Source organism: Columba livia, chromosome 1 (assembly GCF_036013475.1).
Source record: "Columba livia isolate bColLiv1 breed racing homer chromosome 1, bColLiv1.pat.W.v2, whole genome shotgun sequence".
In the NCBI taxonomy this organism is placed as follows: Eukaryota; Metazoa; Chordata; class Aves; order Columbiformes; family Columbidae; genus Columba; species Columba livia.
The window spans coordinates 172,649,010-172,671,566 of record NC_088602.1 but is presented as its reverse complement, the minus strand read 5'-3'; the positions used below and the strand labels follow the sequence as shown (position 1 = coordinate 172,671,566).

Genomic DNA, 22,557 nt, shown 5'->3' with positions numbered 1-22,557 from the left:
TTACTTTGATGTGTCTTTACCTCTGTTCATCTATGTGTGACCATTGCTCGGCTGTTTAGCACAGCACACGTTTTCAAAACATAATCAAACACAGGGAAACAAGAGCTCCACAGCATTGCTGACAGTGGGTTTCAGGACTTGATAGCCCACCATTAAAAAAGGATCTAATTTCAATGGGCTCTGCCACAAAAATAAAATTCAAAATCACATCCCATGCCAATGCTTAGGAAAAGCTTCCTTCTCATCCTCTTTAAATGAGCCTGTCACCCTGGTACCTCATTTCCCAACCCTTGTGCAGCTGGAGGAGGGTGAGCAGAGGTACACGATGGCCAACAGGCTCTATCCGCCCCTCCAAAATGTCTCCCCTCTTGGGGACACAACTGAGCACACACAGGCTGTAGCATCACATCAGATGACAGGTAAAAGTGTTGACAGGCCCATCTGTTTCTTGATTAATCTTTGTTTGGGCAAAGACCCTTCCTACAGTCCCAGCTTTTGGAGTGCAAGTGTTGTGGAGATACCAGGCCAACAGACAGGCAAATGTCTGTGTTGGCGACAGTTGGAGTTAAAAACTGCTGAGACAAAATGTTGCCAAAAGCAAGATGAACAACAGTCCAACATCACCAGTTTGTTTGTTTCTTGTAATCATGTCAAATCTCTTTAATTTTGCTTTCTGGTATTTCAACTGGTATTTCATGACTTATGAGTCATGTTTTGAAGTTTCTCCCTGCAGCCACGACATCTACAAACACAATTCTATTAAAAAGTTGGTTTTTTAAAAAAAGTTCACATAATCCCAGGATTCGAGGAGATGAGACTTTCTTTAATGTATCTCAAAATTCAATAAAATCAGATGCTTTTACACAACTGAAACAACCCCATTCCCCCCCTCAAAAGCCCCACTGGCCTAAGGCTCTGTGCAGACTCCCTTTTGCAGTGACATTTGGCTCTCTCCTGGGGGGAACAGCGCTCCCTCATCATTCCGCCCCCCCTGGCAGCAGCTCTCCAGCTCTCTGGAGGGTGCTGGGGGAAGGAAGCTGCTGTTTCCAGCCCTCCTTTAATGCATGTTCTCTCTAACTGCACTACCTCTATTATTTTGCCTTTCTAGCATGCCTGGGAATAGGGGCCTGTAGGGGAACGAGGAGTGTGGGGCATTTGTGCCTGCGGGCAGCATCGGGCTGAAGTTGCCAGAGGGAGCTGGGGGGAGCTCAGGTTGGAGCTGGGCGAGGCTTTGCAGTGCCACCCCTTCCACCCCCGCTTTCTGTAATGATCTGTGGTAGAATCCGGCTCGGTCAGAGACCCTTCTTTTTTTCCATATCACCTCCTGGAAACCTTGCCAAAAATCATGACTTCCATTTCCAGCCCCAGCCTTCATCGTCAGCAAAACAAAGCAGAAAAAGAAGTCTCTAAACATATCTCACATGTGATCAGTAGAGAGACACTAAATGATGTGATGGCTTCAGCGGCGATCCCATAATTGCTTCCCATCGTGTACAGTTTCCGAGTGCCTACAACAGCCCCGCAGGGGGGTTGCTTTGTGCTCCCTGCTCCCCATGGCACACTGTTTAGTCCTGGTGCTCATTTTTTATCCACTCAGCAGTGACCACGCTTCTTCCTTTTCTACAGAGAAAACATTAGTAAGAACAGGAAGGCAGTAGTACAGCTTGGCACCAGAAATACCGTGTGTACAACCCCTTAGCACTGGGCACAGATAAGCAATGAGAAGCAATAAATATCAAGAGAGGGAAAAATTAGAAACATGGGAGTTAAACATGAGAGAGGGAGCTGTAGATCTGCTAGTCACTGAATCATACAATTAACTTATTGGTGCATAGATGATGAGGTTCAGAGACTGATATCCCACATTCTTGGGGAGATTTTGGCTCCATGAGAATACAGCATGGTAATTTCTGAGAGGATTTGCTGGAAGTAAGAAGCATGAATTTTAAAAAGGGAAAAAATAAGGTCAATCAATACAGCCAACAAAAACTGCTGGTGCAGTATTTCATCTTGCAAGTGCTGCATAAAGCTATCGGTCTCATGAAGCGGCACTCCAGGTTCAGTAGCACTTTCCTTTGGAGCACCGTGAAATGCTGGACAAATATTTATTTAGTACTGCAAGCAGCCTCGTTTGGTAAATCTTACTATTCACTTTTTGTAGACCGAGCAGTTAATTGCCTCACTCAAGGTTAGGGCAGAGGCTCAGTCACAGAACCATAGGAATATCAAGACAGAATCTGGCATAAGTATTTTCACCAAGAAAAAAACACATTTTGCACCAGGTCTGTGTTCCAGCCCAAACAGGCAGGAAAAAAATAAACCAGAATGACAATTATTAGTGACTACCAGATGAAGCCAGACATTTAAATGAGGAACAGGGCACATTTTTAAATACTGCAAGAGATGGCTAGTCATTGTACATACAAACAAGGAAAGTGGCAGCTTTGCTATCTTGTATCTTTAGGAGTTGTTTTGCCCACTCATCCCTCTCTGCCTTTTTGCATTCATGCACAGACTCTGCTCTTGTTCATCTCAAAAGGACTCCCTTAGGGATACAAGACGACAGAAATTACTCCTAAATTCCCAGTTCTGCAATGCGATAGATGCTGGCAGTCTCTGAGGACACCTGAAGCTTTGCTGCTTTCAGTGGCGCTCTGTGCAAGGACAGGGTCTGCCTGCGCTCATCCAAGATGTGTGACTGCAACCTTGAATGTCATTAAATAAGCATAAGCTTCTGCTGCAATGCTCAAAAAGTGACATCGTGCTTTAAAGCTGATAAACCCGCCTGTTGCTTTTAATGACACGGGCTATGCTGTACTACGCAGATTTCTGCAGCGCCAGGAACTCTCTTTTATGCTGGCAAGAAAACAAATCTTTATTAATACTAAATCTGTCCATCCTACTCTTGATTTTAATGCGGACTGAAGCCCCATTCCTATAATTACTTGTACCCACTCATAGCTTTACCCATGGGAACACTCCAAATTGACATTAGTGAGACAAAGCTTATACAGAAAGCTAAACATGTGGAAGTTTGTTTGTAAACTGAGGTTCTAAATTTAGCATTTTCTTCTATCTTTGGCCAATATAACCTTTTAAAAAAGTAATTCTGCCTGTGTACCTAAGTCTGCTTGAACGGCTGAATATTTGTGAGCCTTGCGTGAAGGGGAAGTATCTGTAAACTACATATATTTGGAAGAAAGACATGTAACAAAACAATTGACAAAGGATTTACAGGAAAAAGAGCTGGAATCCTCTTACAGGATCCCCTGCAGCAAAATCCATCATTCCATAGAATTAGGTTAATTAACTGGCAATTATTTCTGAAGTGCACCTGAATCTAATGTATTTGCCAGAAAGATGTCATTGAAAGAGTATCAAGCCACTGCTGGAAGTCAAGACTACTTAACACTCCTACCTTCATCACGATCGCACTGCTACGTGACTGAAACTGCAAGTCTCCTATATCGGAGCCTCTTCAGCCTCAATTGACACAGGGAAACACACTTTTCCCCAGCCTCCTGCTGCTGCAGCCTGTCTGCCAGCCATCACTAACTCCAAGACATGCCACTCATACACCTGGAAGGTCCTTCCACTGACTTCAAATGTTAAGAAAGCAGTGGGAATGATGCTTGCACCTCCCATCCTGCTCCAACTGAGTTGGTTCAACAGAAACTGTCGCTCCTGAAACAGCCTACCTCAGCCTGCTAAGGTTCTTAAGGAGCAGAATCCACCATCTCTGGTTTTATTTGCGTAATTCAGGCAGGCACACAAATGATTTTACTGTTGTGCCTGACTGGAGACTACCAAGGACTGCTCCAAACTGCAGTAGGTACTGAGAACCATCAGTCAGCTCTTCTAGACTCCTTCCCGTTGCTGGGCTGAGGGCATGGTCTCACTATGTCCTTGTGATGGCCTGCAAAAGAGAGTGGGAAAGGGCTGTGGAGTGCCTCAGCAGGGGATGGGCTTCAAACTGAGACAAAAGGACACCTCTAGTGTTGCCTACAGACCAGCAGTGCAGCTGTGAGCTAACATTTTGGGCTTACCTGGTCTAGGACTTCCCTAGGCTTGGTGTTCCCTAGAGGTTGCGCAGAGCACGCTGTGGTGCTAAGAAAAACGTTTCAACACGAGCCCCCCAGCCCGGGCTCTCTGGTGCCCAAGGTGACCCCGTTTCACAGGATCCTCACCACCCTCTCTCTCCTCTCCACGCTGAAGGCTTCAAGGCAACAAACAGATCTGCCACTATTCCCCCTAGACAAAAGGGACGGCTGACAATAGGAAAGTTTAAAAACATTTAACTTCCGTGGGATTTCCCTCCTCACGGAGGTGAGCGGACCGCGCTCCCTCCTCCAGCCACACAGGCGGGCGCTGCAGCACAGGCCTGCAGTGGGGTGCGCCCTTCCCCAGGGCATCATTTTGGGAGCCTCACAGAGCTCCGCCGCATCTCTCGGGCCACGTTTCCAAGTGCCCTCAAAGCCCAGACGCCGACGCCACTTTAAAGTTTGAAAAGAACCACGGAGCGGGAAGCACCTCAGAGCAATCCGCCCGCCCCCCGCACGGCGCCGCCGCAGCGCAGGGGGCGGAGCCTCAACGGTGCGCTCGAGCGCGGCTCACCGCTCTCACCCATTGGGCGGCGGAGGGGGGGGGAAGGGGGCGGAGCCGCCGCCGCCGCGGGCGTGGCGGGAAAGGCGGGTTCCTGAGGAGCGGCCGCTCTATCCGGCAGACTCGGCTGCTCTGGAGGAGAAGGACGGGGGTGGGGGGAAGAGGAGAAGGAGGGGGGGGTGTCTCTCCTGCTCCAAGATGGCGGCGCAGAGGAGGAGCCTGCTGCAGAGTGTGAGTGGCAACTTCCCCCCCTCCGTGCACACGCACCCCCCCAGGTGGGTGCGAGGGGGGAACCTGGGCCTCCTCCTCGCCCGCTTCCCCGCGGCGCCGTGCGGGAAGGGGCAGGCCCGGCGAGAGCGGGGAGCGCGTCCCCTCAGTCGGGGGGCGGGGGCTGCCTGAGGGCGGCGGCGCCCAGCCTTGGGGCGGGGGGTGGCCCTGCGTGGTCGTGGATCCCCAGCCTGGGCCGGCCAGCCGCACTGTGTGGCCGAGGGGGACAGCAGGTGGCCGGGGGGACCGTGCCTGGGCTGCGGGCTTGGGGGGCAGCTGGCGTTCGCAGGCCCTGAGTGAGTGAGTGAGTGTGTGTGTGCGTGTGTGTGTGTGTGTGTGTGTGTGTGTGTGTGTGTGTGTGTGTGTGTGTGTCAGTGTGTCCGTCCGTCCGTGTCCGGGCAGAGTGTGCTTGTGTGTGTTGAAGAGAAGCTGCTAAATTAACGTACTCTAAGATTAAGTTACAAAAGACGTACCCATCGTTAACCAATTGACATGATAAACAGTTTCGGCCACCTGCAGAACGAGGTGATGTTTTTCAAGTTTTCAGTCCTTCTGCATGACGAGAGGGAGACAGGAGATTAAGTAATAAATTGTTTAGAAGCAGAGTGCTTCCTTTATATTTAATAATTAATAGATGTATTGTAAGTAAGAGACTAAATAATTGTAACTAATATCATCAATGATTTCTTAGTATAGTTATATGTCAAAATTTTCATAAATTGTAATGCATATGTAATAATTATGTGAATATAACCAATGCAAGAGCATCCAGTCTTTGGAGCACTTACAGAAGATGATCCCCAGTGTTCCTCAGTGCTGATAAAATAAAGAGTGCTGCTTAACAGTATAATTGACTCTGCTGTTAAGTTTATTTCTGTGTTTCAGTGTGTCCCCTGGCAGTGTGTGCCAGGGAGATGGTGGCCCCAGGGCTGCCTCTGGCATTGCTGGCAGCAACAGGGCCCCCGTCCCCTTGTCCTGGTGAGGTACTGCAGCCGGGAGCCAGAGCCTTCCCCATGGTCGTGCGCCATGGACATGTGAGGGTCTGATTCACCACACGAATGCGTAGTGCTGTGCCATGCCAAGGGTAAAACTCGGGTGCAAAAGGGTTGAGAAGAGGGTGGAGATGAGCTTGTAACCCGTACTGGAGCAGGGTCTTCACTTCAGGCTGCATGGGGTTTTCATGATCTCTTTCCATCTCCCAGGAACAGCAGCCCAGTTGGACAGATGACTTACCATCCTGCCACCTCTCTGGGGTGGGCTCAGCTCCAAACCGTTCCTACAGTGCAGATGGCAAGGGGACGGAGGGTCACCCCTTGGAAGATAACTGGTTAAAATTGAGGTAAGTGGGTTGCACCTGGGATACAGATTCCTTCAGACACTAGAGCAGGTAAAAGTGGCATTTAGTTTGTCAGATAGGGCTTTGAAGGAGAGGGTGGGGTGCAAGTATGCAGGAGGTGTCTGGAGGAACTTGTTACATATCTAACATCAGACATCATCCCAGACATTTGTGACCTCTTTGGTCCTGCCCTCTTTGACAGGAGTGAGAACAACTGCTACCTCTATGGTGTCTTCAATGGCTATGATGGCAATCGAGTCACCAACTTTGTGGGTCAGAGGCTCTCTGCAGAATTGCTGCTGGGTCAGCTGCGCGCAGATCACAGTGATGCTGATGTGCGTCGAGTTCTGCTGCAGGTAAAGTAGCTTTGGTTGGGGATGGTTCCTGCTCCTCGCGCAACCCACCTCCTCTTTTTGACACCAGGGGAGCAGCATCTGGTTTCTGTGGGGCTTGGTAACATCTGCCAGTGGTTGTGATTGTGTTCATCGTGAGCAGCTGTAGTGCTTTGTTTCACTCCCATCTCCTACCCATCTGTCCCCCTGGCTCTGTCAGCGCAGTGCTGAGAGCTCTTCAGGAAACTGCATCTGGTCTTCACTGGGCATGTAGGAACAAGTCAGCCAGTGAAGGAGATGACAGTGAGTGAAAGGAGGAGGTTAATGTGTGGGGAGATGGATTTGTGAGTGTGCTCTCTTGAGTGATAGACAAGTTCTTACCATCAACACGCAAAATCAGATAGGTCTTTGACATTGCTTTCAATGTGATTTTTATGGTTTTGTCTTCTGTTCTGAGTAGCTGCAGATTGTTTTTACAAGCTGTTATCTAGCTGCACTAAAATAATTGTGTTTCAATGTGACACAGCAATCCTTGAATGTCTCTATGTACACTGATCAGCCACTAAGAGCCAGTTTTAGGGAGGTGCAGATGGGTAGCCTCCCAGGTCTGTAGGTATTGAATAAGAACCCAATTTCTCTTTATGGCTTTTTTTAGGCTTTTGATGTGGTAGAAAGAAGTTTCCTGGAGTCTATTGATGATGCTTTGGCAGAGAAGGCCAGTCTGCAGTCCCAGCTACCAGAGGTAATGTAGCCTTGAGAACAGAGATTGCTGGAGCTCTCACCTTCCAGACTGCTGGATGAGTCTTTGGCATATGAGTCATTGTGGTCCACAGGAGGCTGTAATTGAAAGTTATTTCTCTGTGTTTCTCTTCTGGGAGCTTGCATAAAGTGGAGCAAGTGTCTTAGTGCATTTCCAAGAGTTCCCACTATTCATAGTGTCACTACTTAGACCTACCATTGGTTATCTTAGTAGGGAACTGAAAATATAATGCCGAGAAGTTCAGTCACAAAATCATAGAATGGTTGGGGTTCGAAGTGACCTCTGGAGACTATCTAGTCCAACCTACCTGCTAAGGCAGGTTCAACTAGAGCAGATTGTTCAGGAACCTGTCCAGGTGGGTTTTGAATGTTTCCAGAGAAGGAGACTCCACAGCCTCTCTGGGCAGCCTGTTCCAGGGTTCTGGCACCCTCAAAGTAAAGAAGTTTTTCCTCATATTCAGGTGAAACCTCCTGTGCTTCAGTCTGTGCCTGTTGCCCCTCATCCTATCATTGGGCACCACTGAAAGAAGAATCTGTGTATATGGCTCTTCCAGTACAAAGCCATATGATTCAGATGAGAGGCAAGGCCTCAAAGTTGCACAGCATCTGGGTCGATATGGATTGTGTTCTTCAGGTGAACTGAACTGTTGTCTCCAGAACCTTATTGGAACCATGTCATTTGTTAGGATTGAACAAATAATTTTACATCTTGCACAATCTTGTCATGAGGCTAAGAAATGCCAAGATGAGTCCCCTCCCTACAGAATTTTGATTCCAGCTGTAGTTTCTGTGTTATGGGCTGTGTGTTTAAGCTTCTCCCTTATTTTGGGTTCCAGGGTGTCCCTCACCACCAGCTGCCGCCTCAGTTCCAGAAGATTGTGGAGAGACTGAAGGCTGTAGAGCAGGAGATCTCTGGAGGAGCCATGGCTATTGTGGCTGTTGTTCTCAACAACAAGCTCTATATCGCCAATGTGGGTGAGTGTCTTTTTCGTCAGCACCTCAGTCGAGGTGTTCCTGAGGATGGCTGTGGTTCTAGGAAATAATAGAAATTTGAATGTGGGGGATGGTTTCTTTGGTCTGTGGCCAAGGAGTGATGTGCTTCTTACATACAGGAGCACTTGAAGCCAGCTCAGCTTTTATCTCTGCAGGTGTTGGCTGATGCCATGTGTATGACCAAAGAGTAGAGGGAAAGTGGGCTGAGAGGCAACAGTGCAGGTTCACTGGGAAGGGAAGAGCTTTCTTGTGAGGTACCGGCTCTCAGGCCTGGATGAAGAGTTGCCTGGCAGGCCTGCTATGCTGATAGCAGGGCTACTGTTTGGAGATCACGATGGGACAGAATATGAGCCTTTCTTTTCTTTTCTGTCTTTGTTCCACTCTCCTGTTCCTTTTCTGTTTGGATATGTTCTCCCTCTTAACGGCAGAGCTATCTGGTGCCTCATCTCGCTGCTCCCACTGCAGGTACCAATCGGGCACTGCTATGCAAGTCCACGGTGGATGGGCTGCAGGTGACTCAGCTCAACGTGGACCATACGACAGAAAATGAGGATGAACTTTTTCGCTTCTCCCAGTTGGGTGAGTGTTTGGTGTTGTGTTCTTGTCTGAAAACATTGTATGGTTCCATTTATCTGGGGCACCAGGAATGACTCAAGCCACTGGAAGCAATAAATGACCACAAAAAGAAGCTTACTGTGTTTTCTAGTGACAAGTTTAGCCCTGCCTTTTTCTGCATAATTAGCCATTGCGAGGCTATAGAGTAAGTTCAACTCACTGAACTAGCAGAAAACTGTCCGGTTTTTTTTGTTTGTTTTTTTTGTTTTTTTTTTTTCAAGTTTCAAGAGTTAGTTTTGTGTCTGACTGCCAGACGGACATTGATTTGCCCTCCAGCTGTGTGATTGCTGGAGCTAGTAGGAAGGCAGGAGTGGAAGCACGCAGCCGGAGGGTAGATGCAGGATGGACAGTAAGTGACTGCTCCTTTGGAGGCAAACCACGGTGATGCTGGGTTGTGTTCTGTGTGATGCTGCACCCTCGGGATGATGCGTTTCAATATGCCTCTGTACAAGCTGCTGCAAGAAACGCAGCTTCAGACAGAACTAGACCAAGCACTGGCATTTACTGTTCTCACATCAGTAACTATTGAACTCTAATGCTGACATTTTGCTTTAGGCAATTTGCCTTTTCCTTTACAGCTTTTCACATGTTTTCTTTCTTTTTCTAGAACTAGCCCAGACCACTTGTGTGACTGCTAGTACCAAATTCTTCTTACTGAGTTACTTATGTTCTGTACCTTTGTTTAGGTAGATCTAACTTGGCATTCTTCATTAGGTTCACCTAGTAGACATATTCTTATCTAGTGAGGCTGTTCATGTAATTTTCTGTTTTGTTCCATTTCTTTTCGATTTTCTCTTTTACTCATACTCCTGCAGAAGTGGTATGTGCTATAAAACAGAAGACTGAATACAAGGATCCAGGGAAAGAGACCCTTTGACTGCCTTTCTTCTGCCAAAAGTGCTCTGCAGATTTTACCTGCACTCCACAGCAGAAAAGGGATCTGTCAGAAATAGTGGCCTTCTTAACCTGGCGCAGCAGTGGCTCTCCTGCTGGCAGTCCCAGCAGAAGAGAGAGCATGTGGAACAACTTAGTGTGCACAGGCTGTTTGGGGCACCCAAAAGAGGTTGTTGTAAGGCTAGGTTGAAGCACAGCGACGAAAAGTAGCAGGGATAGCGTTTGTCATGATGGTGCCTGTATCACACCTCTCCTGGGGAAAGGTCTTGGCGCCTTCATAGTTATTATCTCATTGCACTGCAGCTTGTTCATTGCTCCCCGAGAGGTACTGTGATGCAGACACAACCTCTCTGGTGTGTTGTGAGCCTCCCTGTGTTTGCGTCTGTCGACAGCGTGTATCCCCTGCCAGGAGCTGGCAAATGAGCCAGGCCGTGTTGGTGAGTCAGCCTTGGTCTGCAGCAGATGGTGGAGTTGTGTCTTATTGCTGGGGTAGGTGCAGAGCCATCTGTGTGGTGAGGCTGGGTTTGACTCAAAGAGTTTCAGTTGGACCCCTGCCTTCACCTTGTCCTGAGGGCAGTCATCCCTAGACAAAAATCTCAAAATAACATTTTTTCTGCCTATTAGCTTTAGGTATAGCCAGGAAGGGGGAATTGCCAGAACAGACCAGGTAAGTGGCTCGTCTGCTCTGAGTCCTGCCTCAAATAGTAGCTTCGCCCATATGGTCCCTGTTAGGACCTTCTTCAAGGTGGATTTCCTTCCTAGCCCCTGCCAGATTTGAGTTGTACACTGAAGTGGAGGTATATCCCCTTAATTTTATTGGAATAAGTATTTTTTGGTCATTGTCCTTATTTTAGGAGTAGCCAACGCCGATTTGAGCACTTGAGCAAATTCACTGGCTCTTGTTGATAGTTCTCCTGTTCTCCCTCTGCAAACAAGCATATTAGTGAAATCACCAGGTGGAGTTCAGGAGCAGGGATCAATAATAGGTGGAAGAAAAAGCAGAATCCTTCATGTATGTTTTCCCCCCTTCCTGCTTTCCTCCTCCCATCGCGCCGTCTGGAGCTGACAGGCACAGATGTTCCTCTGCCTTTTCAGTGAATGCCTGTGTGCCCAGGCCAGCTGCTGCTGGTGGCTTTGGACTGGGATGTGGGCTTTGTCTCAGAGCCAACCACTGCATTCATGGTGCAAACGTCAGGCTGTGTACATCTCTCTCTTCTCTCTCCTTCCCAGATTACAATTAATGAGAGGGCATCCTTTGGAACAGAGCAAATTGCTCTTTGTTTTCTTCTTGATGTCCTCCTGATGATTCTCTGGCATCTCATTTTGGCTTACAGTTCTCTTTAGATATGGATATTTCTTTTCTCCTGACAGTGTAATCGGAGGAAGTCCTGCTAATTTCTAAGTCACTTAAACTTTTTTCTTTTTCAATCTGGCAGGCTTGGATGCAGGCAAAATAAAACAAGTGGGAACTATTCGTGGGCAGGAAAGCACTCGGCGCATTGGAGACTACAAAGTCAAATACGGCTATACTGATATTGAACTGCTCAGGTCAGAAAAACTCAGCTTTGTGGTTTCCAGCTCTCCTTTTCTTCATGGCCCTTCGATTCTCACCTACTGTGTCACCATCAAATACTAAATAATACCGTCTCTTTCCAGTGCTGCTAAATCAAAGCCCATCATAGCTGAGCCTGAAATTCATGGAGGGCACTCGCTGGATGGGGTGACGGGCTTCTTGGTGCTCATGTCTGAAGGGCTCTACAAAGCGCTGGAGGCAGCTCATGGGCCTGGGCAGGCCAACCAGGTGAGCCTGCTCGCTGAGGACATGTTCCCTTGACTTTTGACCTGCTCCAGCAGTGTCAACTGCTCTCATACAGATTTTCGTCCTCCTCTGTCCTCTGCCACTCCATTCCAGTCTATAATAATACGGGACCTGGTTTGCCAAGCCAGTTCTTCTGGGCAGTTGCCCTGTCCTTCAGGAGTAGCCCATTAAAAGGAATGGGATGATTCAAGGCCCAAGGGCACGTATTAGCATCTGAGACTGGCAAGCTTCGCAGCTGGATGAGTTGCTGTAAAAACTTTGAGGTTCTCCTAAACATCTTTTGTTTGTTTGTTTTCCTTCTTGGCTCAGGAAATTGCAGCCATGATTGCCACAGAGTTTGCCAAGCAGACGTCTCTGGATGCTGTGGCACAAGCGGTTGTGGACCGGGTTAAACGGATCCACTGTGACACATTTGCCAGTGGTGGGGAACGGTCCAAGTTCTGTCCCCGGCATGAAGACATGACACTGCTTGTGAGGAATTTTGGGTACCCCCTGGGTGAGATGAGCCAGCCCACGCTGACGCCAACACAAGGTATGTTGGGGAGAGAAGGAAACAAAATGGAGGATGGGAGATAAAATCTCTTGATCAGTCCAGTGCTGACCTAACACTGGGAGAAGAGATAGTCAGAAGGAATTTTCTTATTAAAGGAGTTTTTGGCTCCTGAGACCTAGAGTCTGTGGCAATTCGACAGAATACAGTACAGCATCTAAGAAAGGCAGTTTAATATAAATTCTTGGGTTCTTTGGCCCTTCCTTTGACCTTTCTTTGTGCACCCTCAGTCACTCATGTCTCGAGTGCATTTTGTAATTCTTGTTTTCTCCCTCTTCAGGAGGCCGTGTCTACCCCGTCTCCGTGCCGTATTCCAGCTCCCAAAGCACAAGCAAGACGAGCGTCACGCTGTCTCTCGTCATGCCTTCCCAAGGCCAGATGGTCAACGGTGCCCACAGCAGCTCAACTCTGGATGAAGCCACCCCCACGCTCACTAAGTAAATGTCCTGCTCTTTTGCTACCCACAGTCTTCCCCTGTGCCTCACACTGTGCCAAGTGGTTGAAAAGCAGAGAGACAGCTGTCAGTTACCTGTCAATCATTCTCTTATCTGGAGCGTGGCCCTCCTGACTGCAGTTTTGACAGCCAGCACAACATGTTAGCTGGAAAGCAATTCTGTGAGGACCAGGAATGAGTAAAGCAAGCGGCTCTGAAGCCAGCGCTGGGAACGTGCCTGGGGAGCAGCATCTGCTGCTGTTTGCAGAGGCCGCTCTGGCAGCGAGCAGCCCTGCTCTTTGTATCTTGTGTGCCAAGTGTGTTGGGTGCTGTGCCTGGAGGGAGTGTGGGTGCCCTTAATTTTAATAAGGAAGAGGGGCTCTGCAGGTTAGGCTGCTGGAGAGGCTGCACTGCACAAGCTGAGGCAGAGGCCAGGATAGGAAAAACTATAAAGTTTAGAACTGGATCCTATTTGGATCCACTTTGCAGGATCATACTAGTTGGTGGCTCTGGTTTAGGTTTAGCCTTTGGCACGGGGTGGTGTGTGTACACACTGCTAAGTGAAGAAGTTCTCTGGTTATTGTATTCTGGTAGCTCCAGAAACAATGAAGCTGACGCACTAGCGCTGCTTTGGCTGCAACGCAGATCGCGCAAGAATAGTTTTCCTTGCTTCCAGGCTCTTCCCGTATGGGTCTGAGGAGGCCAGAAGAGTGCATGCCTCTTTTTTTCATTTTTTTTCCTGCTTGCTCTGTTCCTCAGATGCCTGGTCATACTTAAGGCCTTCTAGTTAAAGGTGCATCAAATATCTTTAGCATTCATTCATTCCAAGCAGTTCTCAACACTTCGAGTGCTCTGATAGAGCAAGAGACTGCAACTTCTTTTACCTGTTTGTTAAGGACAGCTTGATCAGTGAAGAAGACAGCATTTGTTGTGGTGCTTTTCTTGTCCAAAGCATGAGATGGGGGAAAAATAAAGATGCTTGTGTTCTCTCTCTCTCCATAGCCAAAGCCCAACTGTAACACTCCAGTCCACGAACACTCACACGCAGAGTAGCAGCTCAAGTTCAGACGGGGGTCTCTTCCGCTCCCGACCCACCCACTCGCTCCAGCCAGATGAAGATGGGCGCGTGGAGCCCTACGTGGATTTTGCAGAATTTTACCGGCTTTGGAACATGGACCATGGTGAGCAGGGAGCACTGACTGTATCCTAACGTGGAAAGGTGCCTCTTCCAGCCACCCTGTGCTTGGCTGCCTGAGAAAAGACTGAGGCAAGAAGTGAGCGCTCCACCAAGGGCTGCGTTCTGCCAGGAGTTGACTCCTCTCCAGGACGTGCTGAACTCTGGGCTGGGAGCGTGAGCAGTGCACTCGACGCACGTGTTGCCTGTGCCATGCACCCAATCCCCACCAACCTCCTCCCCGTGGAAGCCCTGTGAATAGGGGAAGAGGTCTTGAATGCAACTCTCACTGCAGGTTTTTGCAAATAAAGTTGCAGAGAGGGCTCTGTCTGGATAATGCAAGAGTAGGGGCCTGTACAAAGGCTGTGTGTATGTGTAGGTGTACGCGCGTGTGCCTGCGGGTGTGTGTGCTGTCATAATGTTTCCACAACTCAATTCATAATGCTGTGATTCCAGTGTTCAACTCCATAGAAGATACCTCTATTTTCCAGAATAAATAACTTATAGCTACACTCATTGGCACCTGTGTGGCTTGCTCTCTTCCTTATAATGTCATGTGTGGGCGTGACAGCTCTTCCTCGTGAAACCCTTTATTCCTCCAGAGTCGGGGGTTGCACCCTGCAGCAGACAAGCTGCTGTAGCAAAAGTGGCCTGAGCCCTTGCAGGTGACTTAAAAGTGTCATGTTTTTGTCCTATATTTATTCCATGAGTTTTGGCACTGGATTATGGCTTGGAGTTAAACTATAAATTCAAATTATTGTTTTTTGTAGGCAAAATGCACACCGTTTCCCTCAATGCAGGCTACCTGCGGAGTTGTAGAGGGCAGGTGGAGTTTATAATGCAGTTTTCCTGTAGAGGGTTCTGGTAGTGCACCGCAGGGACTGAAACTACATTGCAGTGCAGCTGCTTTGAAGACACAGACATGCACCCTGGTGTTGGAGCAGAGAGGTGGGCAGTGAGGAGAGGAGGGGTCCGGCTGGTCTGCTGGCTGCCCATCTCATCAGCTAAGGCCGGGACAAGCTGGGAGAGGCGTCGGGATTGCAGCCATCTGCCTCTTCAGTTCAGGCTTCTGACGGCAGGCGGCAAGCGAGGCTCTTCCCTCCCTGCTCCAGCCTCCTTCCCCTTCAGCCGGCCTCGCTGGCTCCCGGGGGGAAGGAGCCTTTTCCCCGCAAACACGGGGAGGCCTCGGGGTGACCGCTGTGCCGTAGTGCCTGGTGCCTCCCTGGGGAGGTGTGATAAAGCGCTGGGCAAAGCCAAGCAAAGGACAGAGAAAAGGGCCAGTGAGGGAAACAGCTTGGGTTCCTTCCCAGAATTATTTTTGCTTGCAGGCTGGTCACCTTGGGACGGAGAAGGGTAATGGGAAGGGTTCAGGATGAAGTAGCAGAGGATGCTGTAGTCAAGGTCAGTGTGCAGCCAAGCCCTGGTGCGTGCAGGTTCGAGGCACTCAGGGTGTGCTAGCTTAGAAAAGAGCAGAGAGGGATTTATCCCTTTGGATAAATCAAGCAGCAACGAGTGCCCTGAGGCAAGATCTGAGTTCAGTGAGAAATATGTGGGCAGGATCAGAGCAGTGAGAAACGCCTGTTTCCTCAGAAGGCATGACAGGCATTCTTGGCAGGTAGATGGGTGACACTGCCACTGCTCCCGCCAGGTCCTGCTAGCATGGCTGTGCTCTGTGGGGTTTTGTGGGAATCATGTGGGGCTGTTGGCTGCTGGGCTGCCTGCAGAAACTCTCCTTTCCTTGCCCTCCCGTAGTTCCCAGGAAGGCTGGGTGGGCTGAACGTGGCGGCAGAGGCACCTGATGTTGAGACCCTTTCAGGGATGTGGCATTCAGTGATGGGGAGAGCTGTGAGCAGAGCTGTGTGAGGTTTGGTGCTTCATCCCTAGAGCTGACTGAGGCAGGGGATGGTGGTCCCTCCGTGCTTGCCTCTGCCCTTCAAGGAACAGGGAGGTCAGGTATCTGACCCCTTCCTGGCCAGGTTGTTCAGGGCCACTCCAGAATGTCATTTGACCTGAGGATCCCTGTCCATTCCCTCAGGCTGTTCTGTAGCTATTTAATAGGATGGTGCAAACCTGATACAGACTAAAATGGCATTGAGGAGGTTTTATCCTATTCTGTGTCGCCTAACCTGGCATGGATTTCGATAGCTGTACAAACAAGTCTTTCTTGCTTATTCCCACATCCCATTTATCTATGGTATTTGGTAGCTTATACCAAGAACAGTTCCAATGGGAAATATTCCAGCATGTGGATGCTCCAGATACAAGTTTAAGAATTGCCAAATGCACTTACATAAAGCAGATCACTCAAAACAAACCTACCCTTTGGCATAATTACTAGTTTGGGAAGTATGGAAAAACAAAGTTGGTAGGAGTGAGTGGATTGCACTGCGCTGTGTCTGTACAGCCACTGGAAAAAAAGACAAGGAAAATCAGTTTTCTGTACACGCTATGTGCACAATGGCTTAGGAGTCCAGGTCAAAGAAACTGACTGAATGTTGTTTCTGTGGGAAGAAGGCTTGTAAGCAAATATCGGTATTTAATATTGTCCTTAGGGACCAATGGGAAGATGCAGGCTGTAACAACAGTGGAAAAACCTCTTCTCCCCTGCCCATTTCAAATGGAGTGGATGGAAGAGGTCAGAACCAGAGTGATCTGGAGAAACAAGAGCAGGGGCCTTTTTGCAGTGTTGTGAAATCCAAAACCACCAGCAAGTCCTAGGCAGAAAAAGAGAAAAACTGTGCAGCTACAGACCACAGGACTGCTGGAGAGGAGCTGGCAAATTAAATCCGAATATGCAGAACAAGTCTGCCATGAAGGCAGCTAATCTTATTTTTCAAGAGCTATCCCTCCTCGAGACAAGGGTAGAAATGAGAAGCCCTGTCCCTGGAATGGAAGCAGCAGGGATGCCCCATGTGTCCCCGAGCCGTGGGTGCTGGCTGAGCGTGGTTAGAGGTGCTCAGGCTGTGACTGGGGAGGCAGGCTGGTGAGACCTTCTCTGGTCCCTGGTCCTGATGCTCATGGGCAGCTGAGCTGAAGCCGCGTGCTGAGGATTCAGCAGGGCCGAAGATGATGCAAAGACTCCGGGTGCTCTGGTGGAGGACCGAGGCCGTATGTTCCTTGCTCTGCATGAGGAGCATGGATAAAACCCAGGAAAGACACCCTGCTGCCACTGAGGACCTCCAGAAAGAGCTGACTGAAAGAGGAGATCATGTTGGGGCTGGTCTTAGTATGGGGCTAGGGCTTGTGTCTGTCTGGAGTTGAAGCGGTACCTCTGTCCTGAGCAATCCCCAAAAGCCTTCTCTAGGCTTGCTCCTCTCCAAACCACTGATACCACCTCACCAAGTGGAGGTGTCTGGGTGGGAGACAGGAGATGCCCCATTGTCCCTCCCATCCCTAATTTTCTGTCCCTCCTTGTTTCTGCTCCCCTGAGAGACCTTCCCAACAGCCTGGTGGGAAGCACCTAGTGCCAGTGGAGGGGGCTCGGCCAGTGTTGCCCTTGCTGACGGCTGTCCATACCTTCTGCCCCCGCCACCCCCATCCCACAGTTCCAGGACAAGTAGAGGGGCCTCTGCAGCAGTGGGGAAAGGAGGTTTCCAAAAAATGGTGGTTGTCCATCTCAGCCTGGGGTGGAAATAAGCCATCAGAGGGAGACTTGCAAACTCCTGGGCTTCCTCAGGGTACAGGGTTCTGCAGTCACAGGGGACCCTTCAGTGCCACCTAAAACTGAGGTCCTCACCATCTCTGCTGCTGAAGGATCACCTTTATTTTAAGCTTTATTTTAAGCTTTCCATTAGCTGAGCAGCACACCCATTTATAAGAAAATCTTTAAATAGCGGAAGGATGGCTGGGCAGGGTTCGTGGCCGGCAGTTCATGCTCGGCTCTGGCACGTGGTCTGTGGGCAAGTCATCCAGGACTTGGGTTTTATTCGGCAGCCCAGGCATGAGCTGAAGCTAACATGGGCTGGTTTGTTCCCATTCACCTCTTACTTTGCACCTGGTTGCTTTTGGCACACCTGGACTTTCCAGTAGGAAGGAGGCACATGGCAAGCAAGTGCCACTTAGTGCCACCAGTGGTCCCTGGTCTGTGCAAGGGGAAAGCAGCATCCTTGACCAGTTTCTGTTCTCTCAGCTGCCATGCTCTGAAGAGCCAGGAATATGTTCCTCTCCCCTCTTCTTTTTTTTTTCTACTATGTTAAGCTTTTGAGAGCGTTAGGAGGTAGCAGGAAGGTTTGTGACACTGCTGAAAAAAAATCCTGCAATTGGCCTCCTGCTGTTGTGGGCCAGAGACAGCTATAGCTGAAGGGTGAAGCTGCCTAGAATATATAAATATTTTTTAATTTGATAGCTAATAGATAGTTGTTTATATGTAATAGTTCAATTTTTCCTTCTCTAGAAATTCTGAGGAAGAGCGTTAGAGTAATCCTGTATAGTTCATCGCTCAAGTGTCTCGCCTTTCTCCGGTTAAGAGCGTCGCTGGCATCCTAAAGCGTCAGTGCTGTTAATATGAGTTGTAAATAAACCACCAGGGATGGGTTAGGTATTTTAAATCCTATAGCTCTTTCTGTAAGTATAGGAATGCTATTGAGAGTATTCTGGCTAAAATTCAGCACAAGTACCTATATTCTGCCAAGTCAAATCCCCTCCTGGAGTTTCAAATGGATACGATATTTATCTTCACTTGCTGTCTTAACTATTGTGTGTTGTCGCTGTAGGTTGCTAAACAACTGCTGTCTCATCGGTGGCTGTATTTTGCTGGCAAATAAAGTGAGCCCCATGTGCATATGAACCATAAAGCTATTTGGAGTCCTTGCGTAAGAACCCCAAGATACATGTAAGCTGTTAATATTTATTATGTGGAGCCGAGAACATCACTGGAGATGGAGGGATTAGAGTAACTGAGTTCAGGCTGTTGAACAGCCCGACAGAATGGAAGAGAAAACAGATGCCCGGGAGGAATAAGAGCAAAAAGCATGAGGAATTTTCTGCATGCAGGATTAGACTCCAGTGGAGCATGGAAAGAAAAAGCCTGGGAACGCTCCAGAGAGCCAGGGCGGATGGGATGGATGCAGCATTATGGCTTCTTGCTCAGGGGTGAATCTTACCCTCCCTGCTTCCCCGACACCAGCAGCAGCTGCACCACAGGCTTGTTGGGCGGCCAGCAGCAGAAGCCCTGTGACAAGGACCCGGCCACAGCAGGAGGTTGGTTGAACAAGGTGTTTCCAGGGCGTCTGAGAGAGGACTTTGACTTCTGGACCATGCAATGCTTGAGCCCGGCTCTCTGTCTGCTAGGTGTTCCCGGAATCTCCTAACCTGTTTTCTCTTTTTGACTCATCTCTTGAGAACACCGTGACCTAGAAATTCTGCATTTCTTCTGCAGTTTTGCCTGAGCTGGGCAAAGAGCTTTTCTCTGCCTTACAAGCAACAGTGGGGAGCGACACCAGCCTCTTTCTGCGGAGCAAGATCATCAGTAAAACAGCTGCTTTGGTGTTGCAAGGACTGGTAGCAAGGAAAGGCTCGGAGAGCCGGAGGCTCTGGAGGGCAGGCAACCCTATACCTCTCCGTTTGGGAGCTATGGAAATGTTTCTGCGTAGAATCATAGAATCATTTTTGCTGGAGGAGACCCTCAGTATCATTGAGTCCAACCATTAACACAATATTGCCACTAAACTATGTCCCTTGGAACCTCATCTCTGCGTCATTTAAACACCTCCAGGGATGGTGACTCCACCACTTTCCTGGGCAGCCAGTTCCAGTGCTTGACAACCCTTTCCGCGAAGCAGTTTTTCCTAATATCCAATCTAAACCTCCCCTGGTGCAACTTGAGGCCATTTCCTCTCATCCTATCTCTTGCTACTTGGGAAAGGAGATCAGCCCCCCCCTCCACGATACAACCTCCTTTCAGGTTGTTGTAGAGGGCATGAAGCCCTTCTGGTGGCTGTGGCATGAAGGTGGCCAACAGCCACCAAAACATCTTGGGGAGCCACTGTGGTTTGTTGCCAAAAGCAACCACAAGACCACTCATCCAAAACGGAGGTTCCTCAAGGTAGTTGGGCATTTCCAAACACGCAGTGCAGAGCTCCCAGCCCAAAGCAAAACTGGGCAAACGTGGCCGCCTTCGACCTCTGATGAGAGTTGGTTGCTTTGGAAAATTCAGGACTCCTTTCAAAGTAGGGGGATCAAAGGCAAGCTGTTCGTGGTTTCATGCATCAGCGATTCGGAAAGTCCCTTGCTCCAGCCAAGGGCGAGTGGCAGCCAAAGCAAAGCAGGTAGCCGCTCTCATTTGCCTGCGTGCCGTGGGCTCCTCCTGCCCTCGTCGGTGCCTGATTGCTCAACCCTGTCCTGACTGCAGACCTGCTCAGCTAAACGGCCAAAAAACTGGTGCATCCATCAGCTCCGAGGCAGAAGGTGGGTGCCCACTGTGGCGTGGGTGCAAGGACAGAAACAAAAACCTGTCTCTGAACAGGCTTGTCAGGCGCTGCTCATTGGTTTGGCGCGGAGGCTGGTCCCCACTGGCCCCAGCTGGCCCTCCTGTGACCCACAGCATTTTTTACCTGCAGCCACATGCTGTATGAAAAGGGAAGAGGCTCTTCCCTCTGTTTGAAGCAAGAAGGAAACAGAGAAGCAGCGTCAGAGCTCGTCCTTAAAACGCTTACAGCTCTTAAATGTAAATGAGTGTCAGGCAGTAAGGTAAAATAGCTTTTGGATATGAATTCTTTATCCAGGTAGCTCAATAATTTACTGAATTCCCTCCCTAATCCAAATATATTCTGGAGCCAAGTCTGCTTTTCCTTATTTCTCCTTTCATTAGCTCTTCCATGAGTTCTCAGCTGCTGTGATGAGAAATATCCAAAATAGCTCCACAAGGGACTGCTTGGAAATCTGAAGCCTTGAAACAAAAACAGGGGAAGAAAAAAAAAAGCTAGATGGGAAATAGAAAAGGTGAGGAGACAAAACCAACAAGCAGTCAATAAAAGCTTCCAGAGAAAAGATAAGAGCAACAAAAACCAGAATGGCTTACTGCACACTAAAGGTGTGATGGGAATGAAAAGAGCTTTTGCAAATGTCTGGAGGGGAAAAAGAATTAGAGAAGTGTATCCATTAGTAAATGAGTGTGTGAGTGCTTTACTCATGGCTGCAAATATCTGAGCTGCAAAGGTGCAACATTTTTTTTTCTATCTGATTTTAGTGGCAAATGTAAGAATTTTGGATAGCAAAGAAGTAATTAAGATCTAGTAAAGCAGATTGTGCCTGCTGCTGCAAGCGAGGAAGGTGGCAGCATTGCTTCCGACCTCCCCAGGGCTGTTCACCTGGATAAAGTTACTCAGTGCTTGCAGAACTGCAGCTTGTGTCAGCATGAAAAACCCAAACAGGTACAGCACCTTGGCAGAAATAAGGTACAATATTCAATGATTTAGCTGAGATGCATATCAGCTGGTGCCCTTCACCATAGCACTTCACTTTTGATAAGTCACTGAGGTCCTGCAGCTGTTTGTCACCAAAGGACCCTCCCTGTCACCTCCTCAACCCCTGGCAGTGCCCCTCAGAGGGGTGCAAGAGGACGATGCTGTGCCTGGAAGCAAGGTGGGCAGCCAAATGCACCTGAGATTTGCAGCTGCCGTCACCAATCCTACCACAAAGTGGCTGTTAATTGTTTCGTTTGGCACCTCCAGACAGCCTGGCTACATCTGGTCGGCTGCCTGCCAAGTGTGCGAGCTAATGTGTAGTTCAGGGGAGACACGCTGTCCTGCTGATGGGCTGATGTGGAGCTTTAAGTAGGCTGGGGACCTGCAGCTCCCCAAGCAGGAGAAGCGTTTCTCTCTCCTCTAATTAGACCGATCTCTCGAGCTGAGGCGTTGCAGGGGGGCTGTGATTCCTGGAGAAAGAGATGGCTCCACAGGCTCTTTGCCAAAGCCACTGCATGCAGAGGGAGGTGACGAAGATGATGAGAGGACTGGAACACCTCTTCTGTGAGAAAAGGCTGAGAGAGCTGGGGTTGTTCAGCCTGGAGAAGAGAAGGCACCAGGGAGACCTCATTGTGGCCTTTCAGTACTTAAAAGGGGCCTATAAGAAAGATGGGGACAGACTTTTTAGCAGCGCCTGTTACCACAGCACAAGGGGTCATGGTTTTAAACTAAAGGAGGGGAGATTCAGGCTGGACATGAGGAAGAAATTTTTTACAATGAGGGTGGTGAAACACTGGCACAGGTTGCCCCGAGAGGTGGTAGATGCCCCATCCCTGGAGACATTCAAGGCCAGGCTGGACGGGGCTCTGAGCAACCTGATCTATTTGAAGATGTTCCTGCTCATTGCAGGGGGTTGGACTAGATGACCTTTGAAGGTCCCTTCCAACCCAAGCTATTCTATGATTCTATGATGCTATGACTTAACCAGACCCCCATGCAGGGGAGCTTGAGGAATGCTGCCATACCAAGCCTTTTGCTAGTTCGCAGGGAGGCCAATACCCTGTGATACAAACCAAGACATGGGACAGGGGAGAGATGTGAGGTCTGAGTGTTAGCCAGGCTCCACTTCCACTGGGAAATCCAACTTCATGCCCATAGTGGAGAAATTAGGGCAATTTCCAGAAGAAGAGCAGCCACAGCGAGCAGAGATCAAGGGACGAGACAACAATATGTTGTGACAAATTTCGTTTGAGAGGTGGCTGATGTTTATTCAACCACAGGAGTACGGCAGAGTCGTTGGGAAGTTTTGGCAGAGAATACAAGTATTTCTGTATTTCTGAAAAACACAGAAAATTGGCATAGCTATAAATACAGCCTTGC

General features: G+C 49.0%; 1 protein-coding gene across 1 annotated transcript; it reads left to right on the top strand.

The window, feature by feature from the left end:
* The first annotated feature begins 4,762 nt into the window (after nucleotides 1-4,762).
* On the top strand, nucleotides 4,763-14,286 carry TAB1 (TGF-beta activated kinase 1 (MAP3K7) binding protein 1). Its single transcript, XM_065046963.1, has 11 exons — nucleotides 4,763-4,833; nucleotides 6,072-6,208; nucleotides 6,408-6,561; nucleotides 7,193-7,279; nucleotides 8,133-8,271; nucleotides 8,755-8,868; nucleotides 11,235-11,346; nucleotides 11,455-11,599; nucleotides 11,927-12,149; nucleotides 12,448-12,604; nucleotides 13,603-14,286. The coding sequence occupies exons 1-11, from the start codon at nucleotides 4,801-4,803 to the stop codon at nucleotides 13,808-13,810; spliced, it is 1,509 nt and encodes a 502-aa protein (XP_064903035.1). The 5' UTR covers nucleotides 4,763-4,800; the 3' UTR covers nucleotides 13,811-14,286.
* Nucleotides 14,287-22,557: the final 8,271 nt, after the last annotated feature.